Genomic DNA, 26215 nt, shown 5'->3' with positions numbered 1-26215 from the left:
TTTCTCTTTAATGTGGGTGGAGGAAATGACAGCTTAAATATAAGTGAATACAGAAGTCTGTTCTATCGCCCAATCTCAGTATGAAGAGGTCCAGCGGACGTTCGAGGCATCTGGTCAGCAGAGGTTACTGGAGGAGATCTCAGAACAGAAGGTGAGTGAAAAGAGGAACCTCCGTATCTGCTTCTCCAGCGAGGTCAGAATACATTCTGTGGTCTCGTTTTTCTCAAGCGTATTCTTCCTGATTGTATAAGAGGGTGAAATTGTTCCTCTGAAACACTAGCTATGGAGGAGGGGTATGACTAACAATCTAAAGTAATTGGTTAAGGGACAATTAAGTTTGAATGTATTCATTTTTATTTATGTAGCTACAAGATACAGTTCGGTCCGAATGCGGATTTCCATTGCTGTCACCAATAAAGTGTAGTAGAGATTTCCTACCACCCTCGTTCAGAAAAAGGCAAAGAACATTTTTTATTTTTTTTTATAACTATGAGATTGCATTCACACATCGGCTCTTTGGTGTATCGTAATCAATGCACTAAAGGTGTGTGCAGAGTTTCTGTTTAGATGTATTTTAATTTGCATTGAATTAGTGCAGGGCTCGACAAATCTCGGGGACCAGGTCGCCATGGCTACCAGATTTTGTTGCCTGGCTACTAGATTTTTCAGTGAGGGAGGAAGCAGATCCTCATCAGCTTCGGCGGAGACTCGTGCCTATAGTATTGCGGTGGTCATATGATGCACAGGAGTGCATGTGCTGAGTGTCGCCTGCGGTGACTGCTGTGCCTCTGTCCGTCCCGGCCTGCGCTGACGACTCCTCTCCATCCTGGCCTGCTCTGATCCCTGCTGTCTGTCCCTGTCTACGCTTATCCTCCTGTAGACCCGGCTGTCTAGTCTCCTATCTCCGGCTGCATAGAGCTCTCCGGTAGTAGGGTCTATGGTGTGACCATGAGGGGAGGGGGGGCTTTGTTGTACTTTCTGGCACCATTGTTTTATGTGAAATGTGGTCCGTTATTACTGGAGGGTGGGGGGTGGAGCAGGGGAGCTGTGCAGGGCAGTGAGGGGGCCTCCACGTTACTGTATCCATTCAACTGTGACCATTTTGTGGACTAGTATAGTGTGTATAACCGTTATATAACACACAGGGCTGTGCACCTCACTCCAGGAATTTTTTGGGGGGGGCAGTGATCTGGCTCCTACACTTTCATCCTGGCTCCTAGATTTTATAAAAACTTGTCAAGCCCTGAATTGGTGAAATGTGTCCCCTTTCCCATGAACGTGTGCAGAATGCAGTATGACGGTAAAAAGTGTATTACCATCTGCTTATATTTCTATTATAAGGTGGGAACTACATTGTTACATTCTCTGCTTTTTATTTCTTTATTAGTCTTTTGTGTGTTTAAAACTACTCAAAGACCAATGAGAAATACAGTTGTAGAGGAGTTCTTTGGCAATACGTTAAGGGTGTTGATATAGGTCAAAAAGCTCAACTGGCAAAGCATAGCATGTTCCTTCAAACTCACACCTATATAAATTCACCCTACGGTACTGAGCCTCTGCTATACCATTCAATAATGGTGCAAGTTAGAATTTGTTACCATGCACATTCTCAAGTCTATTTCTCCAGGAAAATGGGACGTACAGTAGTATTTTATAGAAGTACTTGCAGATAAACACCTAATTTGTGTTGTTTTGTATTTTATTTTCCAATATTCAGGCTGTTGTATATATTTTTAAAGGTTTACATGCTCTTTTAATGTCTTTTAGGCATTGCAGGAATCACTGCAGGCTTCAAATAGGGAACTGGAGGAGAACATTGTGAAACTGGAGCAGGATCTGGAAGAAGAGAAGCAGCGGGGTCCAGAGCTGGACAATATGGTGAGAGTTTCAACATGCGGTATATGCTGCTAAAGCCTATGGCGCATAGTCCTTCATGTGAACTTCATTGCTCTCTGGTTTTGGAGTTGGCTTTTTGTAAATAGAAGCAGGAACTCGGATGACCCCCAGCGAAGCTCAGTCAGCAGTAATGAAATGTAATTTCTTGTGTTTCCAGTTTGCAGAATTAAATGAGAAAATCAAAGATCTGGAAGATAAATTCACGAAGGAGAAATCTCAGAAGGAAGAGGTGAATACTAATGCAAATATAAGTTGTGTCATCTCATTGTTCGTCGTTCTAGGACAGGCTGGCCTGTCCTATCGTTCTCTAGTTGTGAAACTACAGGTCCCAGCATGCCCTGCCACAGTTTTAGCTTTCCCTAATAGTAAAATGTGGCAGGGCATGCTGGGACTTGTAGTTTCACAATAGCAGGAGAGCCAAAGGTTGGCCAGGCCTGTTCTAGGATGTACTACTGCTTACACAGCTGCCAATTTCCTTTAGATTGCAGACGCTAAGGGTCTATTTACTAAGCTTTGTTTGGAGATAAAGTGAACGTATATAAGGTACCAGCCAATCAGCTCCTAACTGCCATGTCACTGGCTGTGTTTGAAAAATGAAATTTAGGAGCTGATTGGCTGGTACCTTATCTCCATTCACTTTATCTCTTAATAAAGCTTAGTAAATAGACCCCTATAGGTTTTAAAGGTTTGTCCCTAGGAACGTGCCTCTGGGAATGTCCTTGTATTTTATAGACTAACTGTACAGTGACATTTCTGCTTTCTATACATTAGTTGTAGTTATTCCTGCATATTATGGCTCAGGTCCTTGTAAGTTATTATTTATTGTACAGTACATAAATATATGGCAACACTGTACAGTGCATCACATGCCGTTGGTTTATTACAGCTGATATTGAGCTCTTGGCTTGATATCTCAGGAGGGGTGGCCCTTTAAGACTGAGATACCGAATAATGTTGATATCATTATCTGGATGGAGGGAAATCTGGTCGGTAGATGCTATTGGCTTGTGAACGCAGTCATTATACATCTAGATTTTATTTTACATTGGATTTGAGAATGGGTGGTAGTGTTGGGCACGGCAGAATATTTTCGGGATATGGGGAGGCAGGATAGGGATTTAAAGAGTGGTGCAGCAGATGTTGGGGCTGTGACGTTGGTCTAGGAAGAAGGGTATGAATCTTCCGGAGAACTGGGCAGTCTTCATTTATGGGTTTATGTGGGAAAAGATTTGAGACAAATCTTGTAAAATTCTAAGTTTAAGCAAAAATATCAATACAGGTTGTCTCCCATATCCAAATATTCCGAAATACGGATTTATTTATTTTTTAGCATGACTGAGATAGTGACACCTTTTTGGTTTTTGATGGTTCAGTGTACAAAAACTTTGTTTAAGGCACAAAATTTATTAAAAATATTGTATAAAATAACCTTCAGGCTTTGTGTATAAGGTGTATATGAAACATAAATGAATTTCATGTATGTACACAAACTTTGTTTGAGCCACAAAGTTATAAAAATATTGTATATGATGACCTGCAGGCTGTGTGTATAAGGTGTATATAACACACAAATTCATTCTGGGTTTAGATTTGGGTCCCATTCCCAAGATATTTCATTGTGATATGCAATTATTCCAAAATACGGAATATTCCGATATCCAAAATACCCCTGGTCCCAAGCATTTTGGATATGGGAGACTGAACCTGTATCATGGTTACAAAGCTATGACATTTCCAAAGAAAATTGCTGACCTATAATTAGTGATTATATAAAATTGTGATCTAGTGGGTCTAAGGGGGGATTTCAATTTGCCATGTGGTGTAGTGCGTGGCCTGAGCTCCAGGGTAAAGGAGTTGTACTCTGTATTACTTACTAACATAGACGCAAACTTTCCCAGTGCAGTCACCTGTAGCATCCAATCGGGACATTTTCATTCACTAGTCTACCCTGTACTAAATTAGTTCAAGCTAATTGCTGATAGGTGGGAACTTGCACATAGTCACCAATGTTAATGAATAGCCCTCTATTCCTTACTTAATCATCATCCTGTATATCCCGGTGTTCTGGGCCTGCTGTCACATATCCTTGTTTCCTTCTGCAGATCCGCACAACTCAGAAAGTGTTTGAAATCAACAAGGAGCGTCTGGAGCTGTCACGCCAAGACGCCAGGGAAGAGCAGTCTCGCCTGCAGGAGAGCATAAAGCAGGTGTGTATTGTCATTTGCTTGCGTATTTGGTAAGTGCTGCGCTGTGGCTCTTACCATTACGTTTCCAAACAGCACAGGTGCGAGTATACTGCCGTCTAAATACTCCCAGCAAGAGATTCATTGATGACTGGTATACTGTCCACATGGAAAACAATGACATAGGCAACACAGAACTCAACGTTAGGAAATTATGTTACTTTGTTGCTGAGTATTTAATTGATGATTATTAGGACAGCAGACGGCAAATACTGGGGACAAGACTTCCTCTTCCGGTGATTCCTAACAGGCCCTTTGTTCCATTTGCAATGCGAGACTTCCCCTTGTATACAACAGTCTTTTATATTGTGAGAAATTAGAGGGACATTATTTAAAAAAAATTTTTTATAATAACCTTAAGCTGGGTACACGCCGTGCGACCCAACTTTGCGATGTAACAATACATCGTGTGCGCCATACACACAATCTGGTTTACAACGGCGCAATGCATTGTTACGCGATGCGTGTAATGGCACCGCGTCATCCATTGCATCGCCCCATCCACCTTGCAGATGAGAGATGGCGACGAACGACGGATCAGGCATACACATTATACAATGTGTACATATATCGTTCTAATCTGCGCCTGAACGATATATTCTATGATACATCGTATGTGTGTGTACCCAGCTTAAGAGACACATTTATATCCCTTTATATAAAGTGGGTGTTCCTCCACCAAATGTAGTATGGAGACACAGACGCTGGGGTATATTCCGCCATCTAGGATGCAGGACACTGGATAAATAAAATAATTCCTCTTCTCCTCTGCTCCAATATTGTTACAATCAAGTTAAAGTTAATTTGTTTTGGATAAACCTGGTAGTGTCCAGGGTTATGGCGCATACACGCGGTCACTTGCCACTTTCATAGATGCCAGCACGTTATAACATTTATCCTACAGCGAGTGTTTCTCTCTTTTTTTGTTATATGTTGTATGTGTCTTTGTACGTTCATAAATGAGTCTATTTGGTCAGGTTGGGTCAATAACTAATGTGACCTACTTTTTTAATTACTCTTATTAAAAGTTGAATTTTAAGGGGTCTATGAAGACTTATGTTTGTCCTTTTTTCTGTATCTGACCAAGAGCGCTCACCAAATAGTTTCTTTTCTTTTTATACTACATTGTGTATTACTCTAGTGAGCACCGCCACTTTTTCTACTATTATAAATATGTATATGTAGGATTCACTTACATTGTACTAGATCAGTATCTATAGTGGCTTTGTCAACATATGTTTAATGGATATTACTGATATAACAAGCCTGTGCGACATATTTCCCTTCCCTTTTCCCCTGGAGCACACGGTCAGATCTGTCAGATGAACGATTTCACCATTGATTTGAACGATTGAGCGATCTGACTGCATTAAAATGAATGGAATCGTCCCAAGTCTGACTGCAAACACATCAGATGTCAGATATCGTTATCTGACCATTGGGAACGCGAATCGTTCAAATCGTTCATCTGACAGATATGTCAGATTTTCCTTCAGATATGAACGATTGAACGACTTTTTAAATCGTTATCGTTCATATCTGAAGAAAAATCTGACCGTGTGTATGCACCATTACACTTTGCTGTCTTATAACTTAAGCAGCTTCTGTAGGTGTGGCATCCTCCATAAATAACTCTGCCCCCCGCCGCCGGACCAACCCGGGCTGAATAGTTTATTCTAAGCAAATTTCTGTTCTGCAGCTTTCAAAGGAAGCGGAGGGCTGGGAGGAGAGGTTCAGTGAGCTTTCTGAGAACTCCAGAATGCTCAGCGTGTCTGCGGGACCTATGCAGGAGGACCTGAGCAACAGGCAGAGCCAGATTAAGGTCAGTCTTATAGTTGTGCCTGCTTGTTCTGTCTGATTTCCCCCAGGTGGACATCTATTATCTTTTGCAATTGTGTGTGTGGATGTTATAACATGACTTCCAAGCCAGAATGAGTACCTAACATATTCTGCTAATTCTTATGCTGAAAATGATGTTTCTCTTTGCAAAAGTATAAGATTTGTGGCATAGTATTAATAGGCAAGTTGTTGTCACTAGAAAAACAAAAGAAACCCCATACATTTTACAAGCTCTTAAAGAATTATCTGTAATGGTGCCCATCCACTAGTAGATCAGGGAAAGACTGTACTATTACCACATTGTAATCGTACCGAACGATTGATCGTTCAGTGTAGGCACATCAATCATCCACGAACATGGCCAATCTGTCGTTATCGGCAGATTGGCCTGCATGTTCGGGCCGATGATTGATGTCGGAAACGACCAGCGGGAGCGCGCATCGCTGGTTGTTTCCAACATTCAGATGCACGATTTGCGGCCGATTACTGAGCGATTGCACGAATACGATGTCGTAATCTTGATCGGCTAGTGGATGGGCACCTTAACTTAGCCTTGCCAGCTTTTTTGATACCTATACCGTACTGGATGGTCTCGAAGGTAGACATCATCGTACCGAGTAACTTCATGCCCAGCCAGACGGATGGGCGAGGGGCAGACAGCACTTTCCTGACTGTCCTGTAATGCCCGGGCTTTGGGCTCGGGCAGGAAGACTCCTTGTAGTGCTGTATTGAAGATCACCTCCAGAAACATCAGGCGTTGGCAAGGCGTGAGATGAGACTTCTCGAGATTCAGTATCCAGCCGTGATACTGTAACAACTGAACCGTGCGATCCAGGTGGGCCTGAAGTTGGGCAGTCGAATCCGCCTTCACTAGCAAATCGTCCAAGTAGGGCACGATCATTATCCCCTCGGAATGTAGCAGACTCCATCGCTGCCATGATCTTTGTAAAAGACCCGCGGGGCTGTTGTCAGTCCAAAAGGCAGGGCTTGGAACTGGTAATGAGCTCGCCCAGCTGTGAACCTGAGCAGAGAATGATGCCCCGCTCAAATCGGCACGTGGAGATACGTGTCTCTCTCGAGCCGCCAAAAATTTGTTTGCCGACTTACCCTGGATCACTGATCGGAGCGATTCCATGCTGAACCGATCCACCCACAGGCTGGCATTCAGGGCTCGCAGATTTAAAATCGTCTGATAAGTGATGTTGGGCTTTCAGACCAGGAACAGGTTGGAGTAAAAACCCCGGTTCTGTTGGGGCTGCGGAACTAGAGCTATAACTCCCTAGGAACAGATTGAGCTGATGGCCAGTCTCTTGTCCGGAACCCTGGGCAATGCCGTGGCGAAGAAACGTTGAGGCGGTGGCCCCCTTAGGTCGATTACATAACCTCGGGAGACAACGCCCCTCACCCAGGCATCTGCTCCTGAAGTCACCCACCAGTCCCGGAAAAGGAGGAGGTGGCCGCCCACCCCCTTCGGGACTGGATGGGCTTAGCTCCCGAGCGCTTGAATGTACCGGAGAATCTACCCTGTGGCGCAGAACTTCTGCTGGGGAAATGGTGTCCTCGGGCCGTCTGACCTCTAACCGGTCCACCCCCTCGAAAGGGAGAACGCTAAACCCGGAATCATGAGCCCTTTTGCTTCTGGGGCACCACTGGAATAAAAGTGCTCTTTCCCCCTGTCACCTGGGATATGATGGTATCTAGCGCAGGGCCAAACAGGATACCTCCGCCAAAAGGGAGAGATTCCAAGGAGCATTTAGATTCAGCGTCCGCCTCCCAGGCGCGGAGCCAAAGTGCTCTGTGCGCCGTGACTGCCGTAACTGAGACTCTGGAGGAAATCTGCTCCCCCATCCTGGACGGCCTCACACACAGTCTGCTGCCGCATGAACCTGTTCCGCCAGTTCCAGCAACTCCTCTCTGGACGAATCACCGGAAAGGCCCGCCAATAGTTTGTCAACCCACTTCTCCATGGCCCGAGAAACCCATGCAGATGCCATCAATGGGCGAATAACGACCCCAGAGCCCATAAAAATGCTCCTAAGGCATCCTTCCAATTTTTTTTATCCAGCCGATCCCTAAAGGAAGCCACACCCTGGACCGGAAGAGCCATGTGCTTGGCCAAACGAGCTACAGCCGCATCCACTTTCGGGGGGAGCTCCCACTTGGCGACCTGCTCCTGCGGAAATGGATAAAGGGCTGCAAACTTACGAGGAGTGGCGTACCTCTTATCCGGGGTCTTCCACGCTTCCTCGACGAGATCCGAAGAAGCCGGAAAAGCAATGACCCTCTTACACCTACGCTTGAACGGTCCCTCCGTAGCTGCTGAGCCGTCAAGGTCCAGGCAGTCCAGAGACTGTCGTACCGCCATAATAAGGTCCTCCACGCCGTGACTTAACGCGGGCTCTGAGCCTTCCTCTTCGGGCAGAACCTCCTCTTCTTGGAGTTCCCCCTCCTCCTCCTCGGGATCTGGCACATCTAACGGGCCCCTGGATGGAGGAAGACGCTTATGCGCAGTGCGGAGCTTAGGATCCTCAAAGAAGCATTCCATAAAAGAGGATACCTTCTCTAACCCTGCAGCTGAGCGCTCCACGGTGGATCAGGGCCTTGGTGACGGATACAAGGTGGATCAGGGCCTTGGTGACCGACCCCCACTACTGCGGGCGGCGATGGCAAGATGGGGGTTGGCGCTGCTTGAGCGTCTTCCTCTCTCTGGCGGACCATGAGCCTCACCAAGCCAGAGAGTGAACGATTCATAACCTGAGCCCATGCGGGTTCTTCCGTAACTGAAGCGGCTCCCCTCACTGGCTGCGCACAAGTGGGCCCCAGCTGACAGTCCACACACAATGCCCCCGCATCCAGTTGTGCACATGGCAATTTAACCTGACAATGGGCGCACGTGAAAAAAATATAGCAATCGTGGGGGTTTGGTCCTTTGCGGGCTTTGACTTGTTCGTCATTTGAGCCCTCCCGCCTGCACTACCCTGCTGCGGCAGGTAGTCACGGCAATAATAATAAAGACTATATATAAATATATAGTGCGGCAATGAGCACTGCAAAGACTCCCCAACAGGCACAAGAAAGATTAAAAATAATTGAAAAGTACTTAGCTGCACCGCACAGAGGAAAAGGAGCTCGAGTCTTCTCTGTCCTTCCTCTGTGATGGCCAGGCTTGTTCCACTATAAAGACTGGGAGCAGCCTAGGCAGCTCCAGGGAGTCCTCCATTCTGCTGCTGGAGAGCGGGGGGAACCAGCAGTCCATGGCTCCTCCCCCGCTATACTGAGAGCCCAAGGCTTCTACCTTCAAGTGTTACTACCTTCAAGGCTTCTACCTTAAAGTCTGCTAAGCTGTGAACCAGAGCAGAGAATGATGCCCCGCCCAAATCAGCACGTGTAGATACGCATCTCTGATGTCGAAAGCCGCCAAAAATTTGTTAGCTGACTTACCCTAGATCACCTGATTATATGCGGAACCGATCCATCCACAGGCTGGCATTCAGGGCTCGTAGATTTAAAATCGGTCGATAAGTGCCGTTGGGCTTTCGGACCAGGAACAGGTTGGAGTAAAAACCCAGTTTCTGTTGGGACTGCAGAACTGGAGCTATAACTCCCTCAGAACAGAGGGAGCTGATGGCCAGTCTCTTGTCCGGATCACTGGGCAATGTCGTGGCGTTTGGGGAAAACACTTGGGATGTCCCGCGCACACTGTGGGTGGTCTGTAGTCGGCGCTCTCCCTACAGGAGCTGCCAACAAGAAGTCAGGCAAGTGGCGCCTGCCATCCAGGACCACACTGTCCCTGGGCCCAGGAGTGTTAAAACGGGGAATACTCTGTCAGCGCATCCCCCCCCCCCCCCATTGATGCGGCTCTCACCGCCGCTGCACTCCCGCTGTAAGCAGCGCACAGCACCTATAATACAAATAAGCATTATAAACAAAAATAAATAGCCCTATGCTAAGAGTGCCTTCCTCCACAGGCACTAAAACTACACTGGTGTCGGGGGCTGCAGAGGGGAGGAGCTTGGGTTTGAAGTTTCAGTAGTTCGTGCCAACTCCAGACCTTCCCACAACCCCATGGTCCAGTGTCGCCCAGACGAAAGAGAAAAGGAGTTTGGAACGGATTTAAGTGGCTATAAAATGTTTTTACTTATGTAAATGGACATCTCATATATAAAACTGGTGATTTAATATTTAGGGGGTTATTGCCACTTAAAATCATGTGGAAAGCACAGCCGGTCCTGCACCATGATAAAATGAACCGCCAGGTGGCCATCTTTTTATCTGTGAGGTACATTTGGCAAGAGTCCGATTGCTCGCTGGTTTCCCTCTCCAGTAGCCCTCACATTCAGTGTATGGCGCTGGTTTCCATCTCCAGTAGCCCTCACATTCAATGTATGGCTCGCTGGTTTCCATCTCCAGTAGCCCTCACATTCAGTGTATGGCTCGCTGGTTTCCCTCTCCAGTAGCCCTCACATTCAGTGTATGGCGCTGGTTTCCCTCTCCAGTAGCCCTCACATTCAGTGTATGGCGCTGGTTTCCCTCTCCAGTAGCCCTCACATTCAGTGTATGGCGCTGGTTTCCCTCTCCAGTAGCCCTCACATTCAGTGTATGGCGCTGGTTTCCCTCTCCAGTAGCCCTCACATTCAGTGTATGGCGCTGGTTTCCCTCTCCAGTAGCCCTCACATTCAGTGTATGGCGCTGGTTTCCCTCTCCAGTAGCCCTCACATTCAGTGTATGGCGCTGGTTTCCCTCTCCAGTAGCCCTCACATTCAGTGTATGGCGCTGGTTTCCCTCTCCAGTAGCCCTCACATTCAGTGTATGGCGCTGGTTTCCCTCTCCAGTAGCCCTCACATTCAGTGTATGGCGCTGGTTTCCCTCTCCAGTAGCCCTCACATTCAGTGTGTGGCGCTGGTTTCCCTCTCCAGTAGCCCTCACATTCAGTGTGTGGCGCTGGTTTCCCTCTCCAGTAGCCCTCACATTCAGTGTGTGGCGCTGGTTTCCCTCTCCAGTAGCCCTCACATTCAGTGTGTGGCGCTGGTTTCCCTCTCCAGTAGCCCTCACATTCAGTGTGTGGCGCTGGTTTCCCTCTCCAGTAGCCCTCACATTCAGTGTGTGGCGCTGGTTTCCCTCTCCAGTAGCCCTCACATTCAGTGTGTGGCGCTGGTTTCCCTCTCCAGTAGCCCTCACATTCAGTGTGTGGCGCTGGTTTCCCTCTCCAGTAGCCCTCACATTCAGTGTGTGGCGCTGGTTTCCCTCTCCAGTAGCCCTCACATTCAGTGTGTGGCGCTGGTTTCCCTCTCCAGTAGCCCTCACATTCAGTGTGTGGCGCTGGTTTCCCTCTCCAGTAGCCCTCACATTCAGTGTGTGGCGCTGGTTTCCCTCTCCAGTAGCCCTCACATTCAGTGTGTGGCGCTGGTTTCCCTCTCCAGTAGCCCTCACATTCAGTGTGTGGCGCTGGTTTCCCTCTCCAGTAGCCCTCACATTCAGTGTGTGGCGCTGGTTTCCCTCTCCAGTAGCCCTCACATTCAGTGTGTGGCGCTGGTTTCCCTCTCCAGTAGCCCTCACATTCAGTGTGTGGCGCTGGTTTCCCTCTCCAGTAGCCCTCACATTCAGTGTGTGGCGCTGGTTTCCCTCTCCAGTAGCCCTCACATTCAGTGTATGGCTCGCTGGTTTCCCTCTCCAGTAGCCCTCACATTCAGTGTATGGCTCGCTGGTTTCCCTCTCCAGTAGCCCTCACATTCAGTGTATGGCTCGCTGGTTTCCCTCTCCAGTAGCCCTCACATTCAGTGTATGGCTCGCTGGTTTCCCTCTCCAGTAGCCCTCACATTCAGTGTATGGCTCGCTGGTTTCCCTCTCCAGTAGCCCTCACATTCAGTGTATGGCTCGCTGGTTTCCCTCTCCAGTAGCCCTCACATTCAGTGTATGGCTCGCTGGTTTCCCTCTCCAGTAGCCCTCACATTCAGTGTATGGCTCGCTGGTTTCCCTCTCCAGTAGCCCTCACATTCAGTGTATGGCTCGCTGGTTTCCCTCTCCAGTAGCCCTCACATTCAGTGTATGGCTCGCTGGTTTCCCTCTCCAGTAGCCCTCACATTCAGTGTATGGCTCGCTGGTTTCCCTCTCCAGTAGCCCTCACATTCAGTGTATGGCTCGCTGGTTTCCCTCTCCAGTAGCCCTCACATTCAGTGTATGGCTCGCTGGTTTCCCTCTCCAGTAGCCCTCACATTCAGTGTATGGCTCGCTGGTTTCCCTCTCCAGTAGCCCTCACATTCAGTGTATGGCTCGCTGGTTTCCCTCTCCAGTAGCCCTCACATTCAGTGTATGGCTCGCTGGTTTCCCTCTCCAGTAGCCCTCACATTCAGTGTATGGCTCGCTGGTTTCCCTCTCCAGTAGCCCTCACATTCAGTGTATGGCTCGCTGGTTTCCCTCTCCAGTAGCCCTCACATTCAGTGTATGGCTCGCTGGTTTCCCTCTCCAGTAGCCCTCACATTCAGTGTATGGCTCGCTGGTTTCCCTCTCCAGTAGCCCTCACATTCAGTGTATGGCTCGCTGGTTTCCAGATCATACTTTTGAAGGTGCATCTGAGTAGGGTTTGAGCAGGTTTTATTGTTTTTGTGTCTCTGTCCTTCACGTCTTCTAGGTCTCTGAGTTGAAGTGGTTGGGGCTAGAATAACCTTGTAGCCAATCGGACAATAAGAACAGACGCAAGGATTTCATGAGATGAGTGGGTGGATCTTTTTGGAGGCCGCGACCTGTCTGCTCCTTGTTTTATTAATGAGGACAGATCTGCATGAGATAGGAGCGGCGTCGTGATGTGAGGCAGTAAGGGGCGGAGGGAGGGTAAGATGGAAGCCGCAGGCACCTGGAAAGCACAGAACAGTGATATGAGGTTCCTGTCACACTGATGCAGGAAGATTGTGGGGTAACCGGCACCCCCTATAGGAAACCAGATTCATCCATCTAACTTGTTTCTGTGTGATTTAACACAGATATATTAGCGACGTCGTGTGAGGGTATTTGATGTATACATTGTTATATATGAAAATAGCCAATATTTGTGTAATATGTATGTATCTCTAAGCCCTGTTTGTGTTTTGATTTATAATGTTCTATAGTAATTATCATGCAATGAATGATCAAATAAATAATAACATAGGGTAAACAATGTGTATGACCCGTGTATGTGTATGACCGTTGTATGTCTTCTGTATGACCCGTGTATGTTCTCTGTATGATCTGTATTTGTGTATGACCGTTGTATGTTCTCTGTATGACCCGTGTATGTGTATGACCGTTATGTGTATGTCCTCTGTATGACCTGTGTATGTGTATGACCGTTGTATGTGTATGTTCTCTGTATGACCCGTGTATGTTTGTGACCGTTGTATGTCCATGTAGTCTGTATGACCGTTGTATGTTCTCTGTATGACCCGTGTATGTTTATGACTATTGTATGTTCTCTGTATGACCTGTGTTTGTGTATGACCGTTGTATGTTCTCTGTATGACCCGTGTATGTGTATGACTATTGTATGTCCTAGTCCTCTGTATGACGTGTATGACTATTGTATGTTCTCTGTATGACCTGTGTTTGTGTATGACCGTTGTATGTTCTCTGTATGACCCGTGTATGTGTATGACTATTGTATGTTCTCTGTATGACCGGTGTATGTGTATGATCGTTGTATGTCCATGTCCTCTGTATGACGTGTATGTGTATGACCGTTGTATGTTCTCTGTATGACCTGTGTTTGTGTATGACCGTTGTATGTCCTCTGTATGACCGTTGTATGTCCTCTGTATGACCGTTGTATGTGTATGATCGTTTTATATCCATGTACTATGTATGACGGGTTTGTGTATGACTGTTGTATGTGTATGACCCGTGTATGTGTATGACTGTTGTATGTCCTCTATATGAACTGTGTATGACCGTTGTAGGTTCTCTGTATGATCTGTGTTTGTATATGACCCGTGTATGTGTATGACCGTTGTATGTCCATGTCCTCTGTATGACGTGTATGTCCATTGTATGTGTATGTCCTCTGTATGACCCGTGTATGTGTATGACCGTTGTACATCCATGTACTCTGTATGACGTGTATGTGTATGACCGTTGTATGTTCTCTGTATGACCCGTGTATGTGTATGACTATTGTATGTTCTCTGTATGACCCATGTATGTGTATGACCGTTGTATGTCCTAGTCCTCTGTATGACGTGTATGACTATTGTATGTTCTCTGTATGACCGGTGTATGTGTATGACTATTGTATGTTCTCTGTATGACCTGTGTTTGTGTATGACCTACTCCTGATACTCTTAGCTTTGTGCAGTCACTAGTGGACAGTTTGCTGACGATGAAAGACTGGATCTCAGAGGTGGATGAGCTTATTGAGGATGACGACACGATCTCCTGTATTAAGTGGGATTTTGAGAACGGAGAACCCCTGGGTAAGGAACCTGACATAATAAGCCCCATGTCTGGCACATACTATGTTACTGTACAAAAGTCTTTTCAGTTTACATTTAACTCATTCTGCGCCACGCTCTGGTTATGGATCTGTCACCATGTGGTAGCATGGAGGAAATGCATAAGAGCCTAGAACCATCTCCCGTGTGTCACTAGAACAGGGATTCGGCTCCTGTAAATGATGAGCTTATTCTACAGTAGGTAGAAGAGACAGCTAAGCATTCAGCCCAGTAGGAGCCTTATATAAGTAACGTGGAGCGCATGGGGGAGTCTGAGGAATCTACGCCCCAATACGTAAAGTACCACTCAACCTAAAATCCAAGTTGTTACATATGAAGCTTTTAAAACCACTCACACGTGTAGGTGATGCGGCTGATTATTCTGTGTTAGACACAGTGGCTGTGTTTGCCTGATGCATCGGAACCAGATTTACTACCTTATGCTAATACGCGGATGTGTACGGCTACAAGCGGGAAGCCACCCCGCAGCCGCAACTGTTATCCTGAGTATCGGCACGTGCTCCAGCCCCACGCTGGGAACAGGCCCTCCTCCCCGTACACACGACTCCGAATGGCACAGAACTCTGGCTAAACTCCTATGAGAGGGATTGTGAGCACCAGGAGCGTTGCTGGCCAGTGCCCCCCTGAAACGCCCATTCCAAGCACGAGATCCGCCCAAGATTTGTCTGACCCATAAATACCTGTGTGAATTGCAGAAATGCTAAGACTCGCTATTTGTGCCTGTGACCAGACCATCTTAGGGGTCAATCCTATTGGGTGCGAATTGCGAGCAGCACATTTATTTCTTGAAACTCACACACTTTGCATCGAAAAGCCTTCCCAATAATTCTCCAATCCAATGAACAATGTTTATTCACTCTTCTCCCAGCGGAGGGGTGCGAATTGACTGCCAAACGAGATTTGAGAGAAAAGCATGTAAATGAGGGGAGACCATCCTGGACCCCCCAAAATGGATAATTTTGTTAGCAGGACCATATAGAAGGCTGTTTGTGGGCATTAGGAAGGTACTGTAGGTTTTTAAATGGTGTCAAATGGCTGATTTTTTTTTGTTTTTTTAAATGCAAGAAAATTGTAAAAAAAACTTTTTTTTTTTTTAGTTTAAAACGAATGAAACGAAAAATGCAAAAAAACAGTAGGAATAGGATTGATTTTCGGGTACTTTGAGGGCACCTTGAAAAAAAAATGATAAACCATTATTTTTCAACTAAAAAATTATTATAATTACATTTGGGGTGCCTAAACTAACAAAGTAGATTTTTTGGGCTAATTTGAGGACTTTTTTTTTTTTTATCCCAAAAAATTACATGTAATTATTGGACTAATTAAGCTAATTGGAAACTTCCAAATGCCTAATTAGTCATTATGGGGGGTGTCCAAGGGGTAGCACAGTGTCCCAACATTTTACCTTTAAAATAAAGATTTTCCTTTCCATCTCACCCTCAGGGAGGTGCGAGTGGAAAATTGCGAATTCAGTCTGACTGACTCGGTGCGAGTTGCTAATTGGATTGCAAAATGCGAATTCAAAGTGAAAATAGCACCTCGCAATTTGCACCTAATTGGATTGGCCCCTTAGAATCCGGTTGTTTATGTAACGGTTTGACAACGTATTTAAAGGAACAGTTCGATAATGTGGAATCATCTCTTCTCACCGTAATGAAAGGCGGATTAGGTTCCTGGAATGACTTTTTTACATATGCACTTGTGAGAATACTGGATGAGGATGGGTGCGCTTTTTGCTAACATTTTGTTTAATCTTCATTTTAGGGGATCCTCAGAAACAAACCATAAAGAAGTTGATCTTTGCTGCAATGGTAGGTGTCATTATTTCTAAATTCCACTATGAATGTAGGAGAACAGTCCATTTCCTTCTGTTTGTGTCCATAGTTTTATCAATCGTTCCACCCGTCCAGTATGTGACAAGGGCCAAACGTGACTTGGCTGCAGGTGACTTGTATATAGCTAGCACAGGTTGTAGGGAAGTTCATTCTTATGTGGGCATCTCCCAGTATAGAGAGTGTAGTAATATAGGGTTTTCTCTGACATGCAATCTGGGGGACATCCGATAACCAAACTGTTTGGAATAGGCTCTTGTAGCTGTTTTACTACAATCATAATCCAGAAGGAAACAAGATCATAGACTGAGCAAACTCCATGGCACCACATCTGCTTTCAATCCCTGAGGCCAGGCTAAATGTCTTTAAAGGCCTGAGAGTCACCTGTAGCCATAGGATTATTTAGTAAGATGGCAGCACATCGCCCCATCCTAGATACGTGGGGGACCGGATTATCTGAAAGCTGCTGGACCATTTCAAACTTTATTGTGCCCTGTTAGTGCACCAAGTGTTGTCATCTATATTCCATAGGATGAATACTGTGCATTGTGTTCTCCGTGCCATATACAGCAATATGGTATTATTTGCACAAGATTGGCTGTGATATTTAGGTGTATGTCCAAGTATTTGTGCATTTCCAAGACAATACACCTGTATGTCATCTAGGTTGGTCTTGCAAGGAATATCCAGACAAAGTTACCCCTTGCTCTGTCAGTGATCCAGGTAGTGGACAAGAATAGTGAAAATCCTAATATGTAATCACCAAATAGGGCGGTCATTCGTCATGCGCAGTCTGTATGCTTGGTAGCATGGTCTATGAAGATCTGGAGATGCACAGGTGGGTAGCAGAAGGAAGTCACTCAGTAGGCGCGTGGTGATTCGGGGTGGGGGCACTTGGTCTCAGACGGCATTCTAGAATATCCATGAAATACTCTATTGGGTTTATATGGTGGCTGAGATGGCCAATGACATATGGAGAACATCAATGTCACACAGTTGGGTGACCAAACATAGCCTTCTGAAGATGATGGTGACATGTTATCCTGGAAATCGCACCTTCCACCTGGCCAGGACAGGAAGGCTGCATCACTGATGATCTCTCGGTATTAAGCAGGGAATGACCTGGTTCTAGAGTTCTTTAGGTTGGCACCATATGTGGACTTGTCTTTTTGCTGACAACATGGTGAAGAATAATCCATTTGGCCATTTCACCATATTGCCTACCACCTTTGCTTTGTAGCCTCAGATTAATCTCTGTGCCCAGTAACCATGCTGCACCCGCTTCTGCCTTCGCTATGCATGAAGTTGCGTTTGCTAACGGAAGACACATGTATTCGTGAAGACAAAACACAGAAGAGGGAGCTCACAAAATCGCTGAACATGGTAACGTGAATTGCTGAGTGTGATGAGTGATCTGCCATTCGCTTCACGCTGTTTTCAATTGTTGCTCTCTCATATTCATAAGGCACTGCAAAGTGCCCGTAGCGCCTTACATGGAGAATACAATAGGATAAACAATACAATATGAAAGGGGATCAAACGGGCATTTCAGGGGCAAAAAACAAACCGTGAGAAAATGAGATATGGTTATATCAGGAGCAATTGCCGACTCGTGTTTGGGGAGGGCAGACAGAAGGGATCAGTGTCACTGAGTGTACCTCTGAGTAAGAGCACACTGACACAAAGATAAGGCAGGGCGGAGGGCCCTGCTCGTGAGAACTTGCAATCAAAGAATTGTAAAACTGGGAGGTAAACTGAAAAGATGAGAGTAGGGAGGACAGATGAAACTGGCTTCTTGCTCCACAGCGTAACATTTGCAGTCAGGTGATCTGCGGCCTAATGTGCCCTTAGTGTTATGAGTATCACTGTCCTGATGTATGTACTGTGCCTGATGCTTTGTCCTCTGCGTTTCTTGCGTACGCCGCCTTTGACCGCGTTCTACTGAAACATTAGCAAGCTGGGCTGTCTAGGCCAGTACAATTTACATGACCCTGACCATGATTTAGTGCAGGGGTAGGCAAACTGTGGCGCTCCAGCTGCTGTGGAACTACACATCCCAGCATGCCCTAACAGCACAACTGGGATGTGTCGTTCCACAGCAGCTGGAGTGTCCCAGGTTGCCTATCCCTGATGTCATTTAACACATGAGCCCCCTTTCAGTATGGTTGGTTGAACCATTCTTTTCTTCGCGGCCACTGCCTGTATATCTGGTGAAGTGAGGGGGCTGTAATCCATATTTACCAGCAAATGGTTGTTTGGTTTAATTTATTAGACTACTAGAGACGTGGCTCGTTACCATCTGAGAAGACCTCTTATCACTAGCCAGTCCATGTATAGCTTATGGTTAAGAAGAGCATTTTTTATATGTTTATACTTTCTGTGGTCCTCAGCCCTCAAATACCCCCAACAGAGGCCATGTTTTGAGGGTTTTTGTCTTTGGAAGCAGGTGGGATAATTACTGGCCCAGCAACATAGATGAACTCCAGAAAACATGACCTGCTGGTGGGCCCGGGGTTGGGAAGCACCGCTGTGGCGCTCGGCATGGTAATCATTGACTTAGATCTGTGTGTTTTATTACTGTAGTTAAATGCTTCACTAAAGAGTGTTGGGTCTGAGAAGAAACAGCTGTATGATAATCTCTCAGATGAAATGAAGGCGAAGGAGCAGCTGGCAGGTAAGTAATACCTGTATATAAGGGGGGTGGGGGGTGGCTGCCCCATTGCTATACACTTATTCTGTATTGTAATATATCAGGACAAAATGAACAATCATCCAGTACACACGCTGTGTAAATCTGACCTCATGACCAAGTTTACTTTCTCATTACATATTCATAAGCCGCAGTGCATGGTCGCTGCCTGCCCACCACTGTCTGCATCACTAGCAACTACCAGAATTATTATTGTAACTTTGGGACTGAGGGCCTGATTCAGACCCGCTCGCTAAATGTGTTCTCTCGCACCCAGCGTATGCAAATTGCGTAGGCAGGGCGATCGCATAGCAAGGCATTAGCACGCCCACTATGTCTTAGTGTGCGATCACATTGTGTATACAGACTCCCACTTGCGCACGTCATCTCTAGGAAGTGTATGCAACCATCGGTACATCGGGTAACATCAGATGTGATCGCAGCGCTTTAGGATGACCATACCCTGCCGCGAGCACTTCAGTGTAAAATCCAACAAGGTGACGTGTACTGTGACGCTCCCTCTAAATTATGCACGTCTCTGAAACGGCGTTGGGGCGCTCAGGCACGCCTGCGTTCACACCTCCACTTCCCCGTTTTTAATGTCCAGCCCCTGTCACCACCCACAAACGGCTTCTCCTGTCACTCTGCTGGGCAATCTCTGCGCAGCGAGCGAACGCTTCCCGATCTCTCGCAGTGGTTCGCGCACTGCGATGCACACACACAATGCGAACCATCGGCAGCTGCGAGCGAACGCATCCTAGCGAGCGGGTCTGTATCATCTCCTGAGTCTGTCATTGTGTCTTCATGTGCAGAGTGTATCACAAATCTCCGCAATACAAACCGGTCCGTGGCCCTAGAAAAGGAGCAGCTAGATGGCGAATTGGAGAAGCTGAAGCAGAAAATGAGCGTCATGACGGAAGTGTATCAGGAAAATGAACGAAAACTTCACAGGTATAACTAGTAATTAGGCCAGCACAGCGGCACTGGTGGAACCTTTCTAATCAGTCACAATAGGTGTGAGTCCAACAGAAGGGTCGTTGTATATTACTCACCGGTGTCCACAACAGCTATTCCGATAGGCCATTGTCGGGTTGTACTTGGGGATCTTATTTTACTTGTTTAAATGTTTGTCCTTCAGTAAGTAACTGATATCATGTCTAGCTGCTACGTCTCATCCCCCCTCCTCCTCGTTTAATGTCCAGACATTGGCAGCGGTCCGTGGGCGAGGTCTTTGCTGTATATTCTTACTCTGCCACCTTCCTCTGTTTCATCTAAAGTAATATATTGGGGAGCAGAGGGAATGTGGGACATAAAGTACTTCCATGTGGACAGTAATTATTCCTGTAATTGTCTCATTGCTCTCTGGATCCTGTGAGTCTCTTATTTACAACTAAAAGAAAAAGGGAACATGTGCTTTATGTGAATGTAGCCGTCTGTCTTGCAGAAAACTTACTGTACAAGAAAAGGAAAGGACTCAGAAAGAAGCAAAACTGTGCAAAGCGGATGAGAAAGTGACCCTGGCCGCCAGCGAGCTTGTCACCGTCAAGTAAGACTCTGTTTTAGGCCTCGCACCCTCAGGGGTCAATACGGCGCTCCCTGTCCCAATGCCTCGTATTCCTACTCCTGCCTTTGTACACAGCGAGTGCCCGCGCATAGGGCTTCAATTCGCTGTAACGGAGCGTGCGCATTGCAGACGCTTTATCAGCACCATGTGTAGGAGGCCTTCCGTCATTGCGTTACCTGCCAGGTGCTAAGTACTGAGCAGTCTGCTCTTCCCTAGGACACGAGTAACAGAACTGGAAGATGAGACGGAGAGGACGGTCTCCTCCTACCAAAGCCAGGTTAGTTTCAGTAATATCCTGTTTGCAAAGCTTTTCATTCCTTGACAAAACTTTACATATGTAGTATATATACACTTGTTAATTATCCACAAGCAAAATGTTCTCCAATGAAAACAAAAAGCCTGCGCAAGACCAAAAACAAACCCCACAAGATATGAATTTCAATTTGATTGGTTACAGAAAACTGGTGTCAGACTATAGATAGTCAATAAAAAGATAGACAGTCTAGATAGACACCAGATGTTAGACAGTCAATAGGTCGACAGGGACAAAAGGTCGACATACTAAAGGTCGCCATGTAAGAAGGTAGACCGGTACAAAAACACGACCTAAAAATGCTTGCCACGTTATTTTTGGGTTTGGTTAGGCACTTGCCCCGATGGTTAAACTGCAAACACACACAACGATTTTATGAGCGATTTTCTGTCAGGTTTTTTAAAGTGTAATGAACGATTTTTTTGAACTTCAAGCGATTTTTGCATATTCCCTTAATGAAAATCGTTGAGTTGATAAGTCTGACTAAACTACAAACGTGAACGTGCATGAATGATTATCGTTCATTGTTTGACTCAGAAAGTGAACGATTTTTTCAAACGATTATCGTTAAACGATATTGTTTAACGATAATCGTTCAAAAAATCATGTGTATGCAGCTTTAGGGTTAGGCTCCTGGAGGGAGGGTTAGGATTAGGCATTTTCCGGAGGGTTAAGTTTAGGCACTAGAAGGGACTGTTAAGGGGCCTATCCATAATCCGACTGGTCGCATTGTTCACAAAGTCGGGTAATGGATAGCAGGCAAGGACCAGCGTTGCGCGTGCACGCTGGGTCCTTGCTGTCCCCGACTATCTACTGAACATGCTGGTCAACCTGACAACGCTCGTCAGGTTTGGCATGTTCAGATTTAGGAGGTCTGGCTCCTTCACTGAATGACTATTAGTGAACGGCGTTCAGTGCGGGCACCACACCTTGGCGACCTGAAGGTCTGAATGCTAGTCGTTCAGTCTTTCAGGTCAGAGGGGCCTAGTGGAGAGTTAGGGTTAGGCACCAGGAGGGAGAGTTAGGGTTAGGCACCAGGAGGGGGAGTTAGGGTTAGGCACCAGGAGGGGGAGTTAGGGTTAGGCACCAGGAGGGGGAGTTAGGGTTAGGCACCAGGAGGGGGAGTTAGGGTTAGGCACCAGGAGGGGGAGTTAGGGTTAGGCACCAGGAGGGAGAGTTAGGGTTAGGCACCAGGAGGGGGAGTTAGGGTTAGGCACCAGGAGGGGGAGTTAGGGTTAGGCACCAGGAGGGGGGGGGGGTTAGGGTGAAAATTAAGGTTAGAAAAAAACCAGCAAAAAAAAATGTCAACCATTCTTGTGTCGATATTTTGTCCCTGTTGACCTATTGTCTAACATCTGGTGTCTATCTAGACACTGTCGACCTTTTTACGGTCTGTCTCTTATATCACACCCACCGAAAACACCACTGAATGGAAATGAACATCGTGTAATTTAATATCACTGGCGCTGATGCAGGGTTGGGCCTTCATGGTTTTGCTCTGCGCATACACCAGAGCGGAGCGCCCGGAAGTACAGGCGATGCCCGAGTCATATGCAGCTCGAACACATCTCTACTCATGGCTGACAGGGCGTACCTCCTTTCGCACATAAGCAATATTTAGCTTATCATTGGGATTGTGGACCGTACGGAGGCCCTGATTCAGAGGCGCTCGCTATTTGCGTGCGCACACTCTGAATCAGGGCGGAGAGTATTTATTTTTTCCTGTCCGCTCACTAAGATGAGGGTGCCCACCCTCATCTAGTGTGAGCGGCCAGGAGATGGTCGCGATTATCGCGACCATCGGGCTTGCGAGGAGACTCTGTGGTAGGGTCTCAGGTCTCGCAAGCCCGAGTGGACTTCCTGCTCTAATCACTAATGATGTCAGTAGGGCAGCCCACAAACGGCAGCCGTTCCTAAGGGAACGCCTCCGTTTTTTCAGCCACCCCCTCTACCCGCCTACAAAACTGGGTGAGCTGTCGATTAACATCAACAGCCGCCCCGTTTTGCTGCGAGCCCCGGAGCGAGTGACGTTCTCACTGGGCCACCATCTACCAGCTTACGAGCGGGTCTGAATCAGGCCCTGAGTATTGTGTATGCAGTGCACTACGGGAGCGACGTCATGACGTCTCTTCCGTAGCTCAGTCAGAAGAGCAGCCGGGCAGACCGGAGGCAGCAGACACTGGAGCGGGGTTTAAGGTAAGTAGTAGTTTTTTGTTTTTATTTGTAAGTGGCTTCACTACTGGGGGCACTACTACTAGGGGGCATTACTATTAGGGGCACTACTACTAGGGGGCATTACTATTAGGGGCACTACTACTAGGGGGCATTACTATTAGGGGCACTACTACTAGGGGGCATTACTATTAGGGGCACTACTACTAGGGGGCATTACTATTAGGGGCACTACTACTGGGGGGCATTACTACTAGGGGGAATTACTATTGGGGGCATTACTACTAGGGGGCATTACTATTAGGGGCACTACTACTGGGGGCACTACTACTAGGGGGAATTACTATTAGGGGCACTACTACTAGGGGGCATTACTATTAGGGGCACTACTACTAGGGGGCATTACTATTAGGGGGCATTACTATTAGGGGCACTACTACTAGGGGGAATTACTGTTAGGGGCACTACTACTAGGGGGAATTACTATTAGGGGCACTACTACTAGGGGGAATTACTATTAGGGGCACTACTACTAGGGTGCATTACTATTAGGGGCACTACTACTAGGGTGCATTACTATTAGGGGCACTACTACTAGGGGGAATTACTATGAGGGGCACTACTACTAGGGGGCATTTCTATTTGGCGGCACTACTACTAGGGGGCATTACTATTAGCGGCACTACTACTAGGGGGAATTACTATTAGGGGCACTACTAGGGGGCACTACTACTAGGGGGCACTACTACTAGGGGGCACTACTATTAGGGGGCACTACTATTAGGGGGCACTACTATTAGGGGGCACTACTATTAGGGGGCACTACTATTAGGGGGCATTACTATTAGGGGGCATTACTATTAGGGGGCATTACTATTAGGGGGCATTACTATTAGGGGCACTACTATTAGGGGAATTACTATTAGGGGCACTACTACTAGGGGGCATTACTATTAGGGGCACTACTACTAGGGGGCATTACTATTAGGGGCACTACTACTAGGGGGCATTACTATTAGGGGCACTACTACTAGGGGGCATTACTATTAGGGGCACTACTACTAGGGGGCATTACTACTAGGGGGCATTACTACTGGGGGCATTACTATTGGGGGCATTACTACTGGGGGCATTACTATTGGGGGCATTACTATTGGGGGCATTACTATTGGGGGCATTACTATTAGGGGCACTACTACTAGGGGGAATTACTGTTAGGGGCACTACTACTAGGGGGAATTACTGTTAGGGGTACTACTACTAGGGGGAATTACTATTAGGGGCACTACTACTAGGGGGAATTACTATTAGGGGCACTACTACTAGGGTGCATTACTATTAGGGGCATTACTATTAGGGGCACTACTACTAGGGGGAATTACTATTAGGGGCACTACTACTAGGGGGCACTACTATTAGGGGGCACTACTATTAGGGGGCATTACTATTAGGGGGCATTACTATTAGGGGGCATTACTATTAGGGGGAATTACTATTAGGGGCACTACTACTAGGGGGAATTACTATTTGGCGGCACTACTACTAGGGGGAATTACTATTGGGGGCATTACTATTGGGGGCATTACTATTGGGGGCATTACTATTGGGGGCACTACTATTAGGGGGCACTACTATTAGGGGGCACTACTACTAGGGGGCATTACTATTAGGGGCACTACTACTTGGGGGGCATTACTATTAGGGGCACTACTACTGGGGGGCATTACTATTAGGGGCACTACTACTGGGGGGAATTACTATTAGGGGCACTACTACTAGGGGGTATTTCTATTAGGGGCACTACTACTAGGGGGTATTTCTATTAGGGGCACTACTACTAGGGGGCATTACTATTAGGGGCACTAATACTAGGGGGCATTACTATTAGGGGCACTAATACTAGGGGGAACTAGTACTGGGGGTGCTAATACTGGGGCACCACTAATAGGGGCATTGTATAGGGGGCACTGCATGCGGGGCACCACTCCTGGGGGAACTGAATAAGGGGTACTACCACTACTGGTGGCACTACATAAGAGGCATTGCCACTGTGGGCATTGCATAATAGCAGCACTACTGGGGGCACTGAATAAGGGGTATTACCACTACTGGGGCACTACATAAGAGGCATTGCCACTGTGGGCACTGTATAAGGAGCACTTCAGTACCACTACTGGGGGCACGGCATATGGGGCATTACCACTACTGGGGGCAATGCATATGGGGCATTACCACTACTGGGGACACGGCATATGAGGCACTACCAATACTAGGGGCATGGCATATGGGACACTACTACTACTACTGGGGGCACTGCACATGGGGCACTACCACTACTGAGGGCACTGCATAAGGGGCATCACTACAGTCGGCATTGCATTAGGGGCTCTACTGCTGTGGGCATTATGTGTAAGGGGCACAAATGTGGGCATTGTGTAAAAGGGGGCATTGCTGTGTGTCATACATGAATAAGGGACACGACTATGTGGTGTAATGTGAATTGGGTGAATCAAGATTGTGCTGCTGTGTGGTGTATAGCTTAGTGGCCCTCGGGCTTCGTTGAATTTTTTAATGTGGCCCACACTGTGTAAAAGGTTGAAGTCCCTTGTTCTAGAAGATAATAGCTAGAATCTGATTGATTGCTATGGGCAACATCTGCACTTCTAAAAACTCTCACTTCAGTAAATATCCCCCTGAGGGTCTGAATGCCTCTCTCGTGACACTTAAGTGCAGCTCGCTTGCCTTATAAACATAGATGCAGGTCATCCTCAGACAAATGGTGCCATTTCCCCCCCATGACGTGATCCATCTTTACAAGCAGACTAAAGAAATACACAGGGACGGTATAACAAATATAATATACACTAGAATTAGAAGCACAAATATACAAATTGTCCCTGGAAAGTGTAGATGGGTGCTGGCATCTATGGGGGAGATGTATCGAACAGTGTAAAGAGTAAAAAAGTGGACCAGTGGAGAAGGTGCCCATAGCAACCAGTTGGCTTCAACCTATCATTTTAAAGAATGTACTTTTTAAATGTTACCTCGAAGCTGATTGGTTGCTATGAACAACGTCTCCACTGGTCCTCCTCTCTGTCTTTTCACTGCTTGATACATCTCCCACTATGTATGATGGGCCAGTTCAGCTGTTGCAGGACCTATGGTTTATACCAATGTAAAAGTTTCA

General features: G+C 46.7%; 1 protein-coding gene and 1 pseudogene across 1 annotated transcript in view; one reads left to right on the top strand and one right to left on the bottom strand.

Moving 5' to 3' along the window:
* The window catches only part of MIA2 (MIA SH3 domain ER export factor 2), a 143721-nt gene that overhangs the window by 92904 nt on the left and 24602 nt on the right, over positions 1 to 26215 (top strand). The window contains exons 13-23 of the mRNA XM_088464616.1: positions 80 to 151; positions 1768 to 1878; positions 2054 to 2125; positions 3999 to 4103; positions 5839 to 5961; positions 14302 to 14419; positions 16223 to 16269; positions 18874 to 18964; positions 19792 to 19930; positions 20424 to 20525; positions 20760 to 20820. Of these exons, the coding sequence (XP_088320742.1) occupies positions 80 to 151; positions 1768 to 1878; positions 2054 to 2125; positions 3999 to 4103; positions 5839 to 5961; positions 14302 to 14419; positions 16223 to 16269; positions 18874 to 18964; positions 19792 to 19930; positions 20424 to 20525; positions 20760 to 20820 (1041 nt within the window). The remainder of the gene's footprint in view (positions 1 to 79; positions 152 to 1767; positions 1879 to 2053; positions 2126 to 3998; positions 4104 to 5838; positions 5962 to 14301; positions 14420 to 16222; positions 16270 to 18873; positions 18965 to 19791; positions 19931 to 20423; positions 20526 to 20759; positions 20821 to 26215) is intronic.
* Positions 7599 to 8523, bottom strand: LOC148439540 (lamina-associated polypeptide 2-like; annotated as a pseudogene).

The sequence above is a fragment of the Taudactylus pleione genome, unplaced genomic scaffold (assembly GCF_031769625.1).
Source record: "Taudactylus pleione unplaced genomic scaffold, aTauple2 ptg001720l, whole genome shotgun sequence".
In the NCBI taxonomy this organism is placed as follows: Eukaryota; Metazoa; Chordata; class Amphibia; order Anura; family Myobatrachidae; genus Taudactylus; species Taudactylus pleione.
Note: the sequence above shows the minus strand (reverse complement) of the source record. Positions and strands in the feature narration are given on the sequence as shown.